The sequence below is a fragment of the Agelaius phoeniceus genome, chromosome 3 (assembly GCF_051311805.1).
Source record: "Agelaius phoeniceus isolate bAgePho1 chromosome 3, bAgePho1.hap1, whole genome shotgun sequence".
NCBI lineage: Eukaryota > Metazoa > Chordata > Aves > Passeriformes > Icteridae > Agelaius > Agelaius phoeniceus.
Window position 1 is genome coordinate 27936453 of NC_135267.1, and position 7849 is coordinate 27944301.

At 43.0% G+C, this 7849-nt stretch overlaps 1 protein-coding gene across 1 annotated transcript; it reads left to right on the forward strand.

Moving 5' to 3' along the window:
* Nucleotides 1-289: 289 nt before the first annotated feature.
* Nucleotides 290-7849, forward strand: LOC129117762 (glutathione S-transferase-like). Its single transcript, XM_054628571.2, has 7 exons — nucleotides 290-1097; nucleotides 2181-2294; nucleotides 2902-2953; nucleotides 5158-5290; nucleotides 6156-6297; nucleotides 6953-7084; nucleotides 7446-7849. Exons 2-7 carry the CDS (start codon nucleotides 2208-2210, stop codon nucleotides 7566-7568), a joined length of 669 nt encoding a protein of 222 aa, XP_054484546.2. The 5' UTR covers nucleotides 290-1097; nucleotides 2181-2207; the 3' UTR covers nucleotides 7569-7849.

Below are 7849 nucleotides of genomic sequence, written 5' to 3' on the forward strand. Positions count from 1 at the left end.
AGCCAACAGTTTCTCCATAGGAGATGTCATGCAGCTGGAACCAATTTTTGTCATCAAAAAAGGAAATAAACTAATATTTTTCAGCAGCAAAGCATGCTGAAAGATGCAGAGAGTTGTTGCAGGAGCTGTTTCTCTCCTGAATCACTGAAGCATTTGGACAACACTTACAGCTCGTGTCCAGAAAGGACCGGAGGGAAAAAGCCCCTCCTATTGTAACAAACCGATTGTGTTGTGTGACACACTGCAAGTTATACAACCTCCCTGTGTAACATAAGAATATTCCTGCCCACTGCCATGTTCAGGGTAATTCAGAAAACTTTTGCATGTATTTTTTGACCTTGACCGCAGGTACTGCCTACATCAATATTAACCACGTAGATTAGATAGGCAGGATGGTGCATGGAGGATTATTCTGCACTGACTTCCTCAGATCAATACAGTTCTCCAGTGAAAGCAGTCAGGAGTGCAGAGGGCAGTTTGCCTTCTGATACCACACTTCATTCATTGTCTCTCACAGTTCTCTTTGGTGTGTATTTACACTGAGTCAAATTCAGGGAAATGTTTTTGACCAAAATTGTCAAAACCCACCCCAATGTCCATTGATGGAATTGAGCAGAAATGTCCTGAAGGAATATACACTTAGCAAGGCATAGAAGCTTGTGTCAGATTTGAGGTGAATTAGTTGATGTGATTTATGTAAAGTGGCAATGTGTAAAAAGTAAACACCCAGAAAACATTAGAATAAAAGGTGATTGGCATAGCAGTATTTTTTTAATCTGAATGAGCTTTTCAGGCACTATAATTATTTTTAACTGGCAAATAGGAGGCATATTACCATTCTGTGCTGACACAGATATTTCCAATGATCATGGTCTCTCATGTAGCTTACACTTCTGCATTGTCATCATTACTCAGGGATTTATTCTCTGTAGGTGAGAAGTAACTAAAGAGAGATCATGGGTTTTGTTTGCTTAAGAGAAAGAAGTTTCTCAATTGCAGAGAATTGATTGCAATACTTGGTGTGGGAGGGGCCCTAGAGTTATATAATCTCAAGGCAGAACGGCTGAGAGCTTAGAGTGAGTTGGACTCTGCACAAGGTAAGTGGGTTCTTTTATTTTGGACATGCAGGGAGTTGTTGTATGTGAAGCTCAGTTATTTAATGGGTTTTATAGATTGAATGTGTGTATGTACTTGCTTTACTAACATGGTTATGTGTACCAAATGTTAATTCTTAATCAGCTGCTTTTGAGGTGCACAGAATTAGAAAAAGAAGTGCAGATACAACAAGTGGGGAATGTTTCCTCTCACCTCCTCCTTCCTACTCTAGAGAAGCTGACATGTTATTTACAAGGGGATTATGGTGGTGGTTTGGCTGTTTTCCTTTTGCTGCTGATAAAGCTTCAGCTTTGTTGCTGACAGGGTGCCAATAGGTGTGAGGCTGGTCTAGGCTGGGCACTGTTTGGGTGTCTTTGTGGCTGATGTGCACACATGGTTCTGAGTGGGGTGGGTGACAGTCTGCCTAGAAACTGTTGTTGCTTTAAGTTTCTGCCTAGAAATTGTTGTTGCTTGAAATTCCAGCAGAGTTGGAAGTGGACCAAGCAAGCATAGCCCTGTGGCTGTGCCTGTGGTAAAGGCAAATCTGATGTTACCAGAGGCAAAATTAACTTCCATGTTTTGGAGGTTTTGTCTAAAGACATTTCAGAAGCATGGAGTGTTGTAAAAGGGATTGACTGATGGAAAGAATTCCTTCCTGGCTGGTTATAATGGAGCATAATGGCTGCTGGAGAAAGCAGAGCAATTGCTGAGTTTATAGCATGTATCTGATTAAACAGTAACTGTGTTCAGAGATAATGCCAAAATACACAAAGAGCACACACAGCTTTCTGGTCAGAACAGAACACTTTGAATGAAAATTGTTCTGATTGACTGCTTCTCTGTCTGGGCCAATTGCTCTAAGTACAGAGTTCTGCTTAAATATTCTGCATGTGTAAGTAATATCTGAAGGCAGAATGATACCTGGCAGTCTCTCAATAAATCCTACCTTTTACCTCCACTGTTGATTAAGTAAAGTCTTGGACAATAAATCATTGGTTTCAAAAAAGACAACTTTGAAAGCGAATTAGAGAGTTGAATCCAGGATTAAGAATGTTTATTGTGCAAACCTTCTTTCTTCATTGCAGATACCAGGGAATCAGGCACGTGGAAACATGTCTGGAAAACCCAGGCTGCACTACTTCAATGGACGTGGCCGCATGGAACCAATTCGGTGGCTCCTGGCAGCAGCTGGGGTTGAGGTTTGCTTCTGGTCTTTTGTACTGAGACCCTGTGACAAATATGTGCTTCTCCTGTTCCTTCTGAAAGTGTGACTGAGCAGCAGCTTCAAGCTCTGCCTTCAGTGCATTGCTGAGCAGGCCAACAGGGACCACGAGCTTGCCCTAAGCAGGGGGCAAGTTCCTGTCTCACTTGCATGCATCGTGTGCAAAGCCTGCAGGTAGCACCACAAATGCTCCTCCCCTGTAGCTAGAGAGAGAAGAAATTTAAAACCCCAGCAGCAGAACCTGGCTTCTTAATCTTCTGATTAATCACAGAGGTCAAGCACCTGCAATTCTGAGTACCTTCAGTTAAATTCCAATGTCCAATGTCCAAAACTACAGTTTTGGTTTTTTTTACCTCTGACAGATTCTGATACTAAACCAGAGATGGTGTATTGGAGTCTGTGTGTTTCATGATCATCCATGGGTTTCTGTCACAGTGCTGGCCATGGTGCCTGACAGCTTTAAAATACGATTTATGTTATAAAAATATAAAATGGCTCAAAACACATCTCCTTAGGCCTTCTTTACCTAAATGAAGAAGAATCTAAATCATGGAATGACAACAGAAGTTTTCTTCTTCCTGCAGTTTGAAGAATCTTTCTTGGAAAAAAAGGAGGATCTGACAAAGTTACAGAAGGGTAAGTTTCCTTCACTTTTAGATAATAACAGCAGGAATAATAATCATCATCATCATCATCAGAATTAAAATTAGAATTCGAATTGCTTGTCTGAGATCACCTAAGAATTCTTAAGGCTTAGTGCCTTAAAAAGAAAATGTCTTAGACTGGATTGTACACTCTCAGAAGTGCATACTGCAGTATTAGGTGATATCATCCACCCAGTTGCTTCAACCTCCACTGAATCACAGAAGGGTTCAGAGGGGACCTCTCAAGATTATCTACTCCACCTCCCCCATTCAAGCAAGGCCTCTCCAGCCAGTTACCCAGAACCATGTCCAGCTGGGTTTTGTGTATCTCCAAGGTTGGAGAATGTACAGCTTCTCTGGACAAGCCACACAGTCAAAGAGCCGTTCTTGAAGTTCAGATGGTCGACTCCTCTTTCTTGTATTGCACTAAATAGTTGATTTAGTTGTTGTTTTGCACTGGGTGTCTGGTAAATTGCACTGATCACATGGTCTGTCTCCTTCTCCCCTTTCCCCCCTAAGCCCCAGTAGTAGTGGTTTCTCCCTGGTCTCCTCCTCCCCTCTCCCCCTCCTCATTTGTATCCCACTGCCTGTGGTTCTTTTCCTCCACCCTCCATTCACTGGTTTAAAATCTCCCACCATCGAGCATTCCTCCTCTTTTCCCCAGGGATGTTGCCTGGATTTCCAGGTGACACCTATCAAGGAATAAAGTAGGACTTTGGTCCCAAGGAGAAGAGAGCCTCGAGTCTTTTACTTTTGTCCTCGTAAAGGCTGGGATGGGCGGGGGCCCAGAGCAGCCGGATGGGACCCGAATGGCCCCAGAGATCAGCCCCTACAGCTGGCACCCAGTGGCCGTCGCCCACGAGGTCTCACTCCTTTGCTTCACTTTGTGACCATTGCCTTCCATCCTATGGCAATAGAGGCCTTTGTCTTCAGATCATCTTGAAAGTCTTTAGCATCTTAGGTTGCCTACAAAGTTGTTGTTTTATGATCCCTATGAAAACAGAGTTCCAGATTTCTGAGTTTACCTGTTGCTCTGAGCAATCCTGCCTCCCAAGGCAGCAACCCACTGTGCTGGCTTCAGCTTCTGTGTTCCTGGACATGATAATCATGTTTTCTCCAAATCAAATTGCATGGCTGTGCACATGGCCTGTGAAAAGCAACCTGAGCTTGGGTTAGCATTTACAGTCCTGCTGTCCTGTAGGAATAATGACTTGGTCCCTATGTTAGAGGCTGGCTTTCATAAAGTATTTTGGGACATAAACAGAATGCTAAATGCACCCTTACCAAGAGGGACATAGCTGATCAGTCATCTGAGTCAAGAAATATGATTCCATCAAGCAAAAACTCTTCCTGACTCTCTGATCTGATACCTCTCTTTCTGGAGAAGTGTTTTTACTTCTTTCAGGCTAAGATAATACCTCTGCCTGCTAGCAAAAGCGTTGCATGGCTGCAGCCTCACTCCAAGTGATATTTGGGTCTTGCAGGAATCTCATGGAACTCACTTGTTGGTCCCACTTCATGCCTAGACAGATAAGCTGGCATTTGTAATGTCAAAAAAGTTGTCACAAAGATCTTCTTTGCTTTTCTATTCACTATTGTTTATATATTCATTATTATTCACATTATATGTTGGCCAGTGCTTAGAAAGTCCAGATGTATTTAGCAGAGCACGACAGAAACTGGCTGGACCAGATCTTTCAGTCCTTCTCATCTCTATGAACCTGCATGAAAATCACCTGTGTTAGAGCCATGCAGTGCATGTATTTTTCAGTGTGTGACTGCTGCCAGTTCTGCCTTGGGCTGTTTCCTCAATCTGAAATTTCCACAACTTCATTGCTATTGTATTAAATTGTTATCATGTCACTAAGAAGAGGCTGCTGCATGGTGAGCATTTTCCACACCTGCCTGTAAGAATGAGGAAGGTTGCTACCAAAAGGGTTGTCAAGCATTGGAACAGGCTGCCCAAGGAAGTGGTTGAGTCACTGCATGTAGAGGTGCACTTGGGAAGAGGGTTTAGTGGTGGAATTAGGCATTGTTGATTTTACAATTGGATTTGATGATCTTGGGATTTTTTATCCAGCCAGATTGATTCAGATTCTAAAAAAAAAGTAATCCATGTGGTTACTTTGCCTTACACATGCTGGTGGCTCTCACTGAGGGACTGAACTTCTCCTTGTGTTATTCCCTTTGGCCTAGATGGATCCCTGCTCTTTCAGCAAGTGCCAATGGTAGAGATCGACGGGATGAAGCTGGTGCAGACCAGAGCCATTGCCAACTACATAGCGACCAAGTACAACCTCTACGGGAAGGACATGAAGGAGAGAGCCCTGTACTGTAACAGTACCACCTTTGCTTGTTAGACCCCAGCTCCCCCTGTAGCTCAGGAAACACAAGGGTGTGCAGCTCACAGCTCGATTCAGTGGCAGAGGGCAGCACTGCATGAGATCACTGTGGCTGCAGCTGATGTCTACAGCAGAGAGAGCCAGCTGGATTCCATGGGGCAAGCGAGCCCAGGAATCATCAGTCAGAGGTCAATGCACTTACCAGAAGAAAGCAGTCAGGGGGGCAGACTGTCCTTCTGATGCTGCATTTCATTTTCTTCTGCAGTTGTCAGCAGCATCATTTCCTCCTCATCACATTCAGGGAAATGTCTTTTAAGGGAACAAAAACCCTCCTCTCACTACTAACCAGGAATTAGTACAGATTTAATTACCGGTTATTAAAGGAGAGCACTCCTGGGGCACATGTTTTGACCTGAGGTATTTCTGAATGCTTGAAATTACTAAGCCCTGGTAAACACATGTGTCAAGATATTTGCTTGAAATGGTATGGACCTGCTGTTAAACTTAGGCTGATTGGATTTTTAACACAAGTCTGGATGGCACATGACAGTTTTGTAATCAGGTTCAAAAACTCATATTCCAGACAAGAATCAGTCCCATTAAGAAGTGAGAGTCCTACTACAGTCTTCATGTTTCCCTAGGAATTTTGCATTTGCCTTTGGCCCAAGCTCCCCCTCCTGCCTGGTCCCAGTGCACCTGCATTCCAGGGGGAACTTTGCCAGGGTATTGGTGTGTGTGTGTGGGATAGAAGGGGCAGGGATTTCCCAGCATCTCAGTGAGGTTGTGCCAGGAGTTATTGTGCTGTTCAGAGCTACTGTGTGTGACCTGACCAAGTGGATCTCTTCCTTTCAGAATCGATATGTACGTGGAAGGAATTTTCGATCTGTATGAGTTACTCATCATGTATTTTATCCAACCAGCCGATAAAAAGGCGGAACATTTTGCAAACATGATGGACAAGGCTGAAAACAGATACTTCCCAGTCTTTGAGAAGGTATGTGGCTAAGAGTTGGAGCTCAATTGATGCTGTTACCTTGAACATCCATCCTGGAAGCACACAAGTTTTATGGAGGAAAACAGAAGAGAAGCTACCCCTGGAAAATCAGTGTTCTGGTTTTTAGTGGTGCTGGGATTAAGGTGGAGACAGGATACTCCAGAGGGGACAGAAGGCACTTCAAATCTGGGAGAGATGTACAGCTGCAAAAACCCAGCACACCCAGAGCTCCCCAAATGTCCATGTTTCAGAGTGTCTGTTGCTTCCGACAAATGACACTACAGCACCAGCTTTGACATCAACTTCCTCCTGGATTGTAGGTGGCCCATAGATGCTGTGTACCATAGATGCAGTGTAAAAGCATTGCAGTTCCTCCCGTATGTCATACAGCTCAGCCTTCAGTGCAGCTACAGCAGCCAAGGCAAGTTGAGCACAACTGAGCTGCCAGACAGGAATGCAGAAGTGAAAGAGCTGATAGATGATGCCTAGGATGGCAGTGCCTTCAGATCATTGTTTGTACTACAGGTGTTTGAACTGCATTTCCTTCTTTCACAGAGAACTCCATGCAATCTGTGACCCTGCTTTGAAGATATTACATTATTTATAGAAAAGAACTGATAAAAGACATCATCTGCTTCTGGTTCTCTGTTTTTAGGTTTTGAAAGACCATGGAAAGGACTTTCTGGTTGGCAACCAGCTGAGCAGGGCGGATGTTCACTTACTTGAAGTCATTTTAATGGCAGAGGAGTACAAACCTGATACACTTGCCAAATTTCCTGTCTTGCAGGTAAATGAATGGGCAATTTGAATGTACAATGAATTGGAAATTGCACTGATTTAAAGTGGCTGAAAAATATGTGGGAGTGAGAGGGTCAGAAGTAACATGCAAAATAATCAATTACCCTAACAATTATATAATAGTATAAATATATATTATCATCAAATACCCTAACAATTTATCTGGCCTCACATACTCAATGTTATTGCCACATTTTGTCACTACAACCCCAAAAGCATAAGAGAGGGAAGCATATAGATTCTTCTGCAGCATCAAGCTGTAATGTGACTTTCAGAGCATGGATAACATTGAAATGTCTGACAGCTGCAATGATTCTTAAACACGGCGCTGTTTTGATTTTGTTTTGTAGAGTTTCAAAGCAAGAATTAGCAATATCCCTACAATAAAGAAATTCCTGCAGCCTGGCAGCCAGAGGAAACCACGAACAACAGAGGAAGATGTCGCCAGAGCAATGAAAATATTCCGCTCTTGAGCAGCTGTCTAAACCCATACAAACTGTATGGGTATTTCATTGTATTTCCTGTTAGTGGCAAAGTGAATCTAATGGAATGAGTGAAAAAAAAAGGGGATTGATCTCTCTTTCCTTAGCTACAGGACTGATTTTAGCCTACTGCAGACACTTCATTGTGAAACTACATGAGTGTACCAGCAAAGGAAACAGTTCACTAAATAGGGGGTATATTGGACAATACTCGATGCCTTAAAAAACTAAAGAGAATACTTGAAATAAATTCTTACTTTTGATTCTCAAAA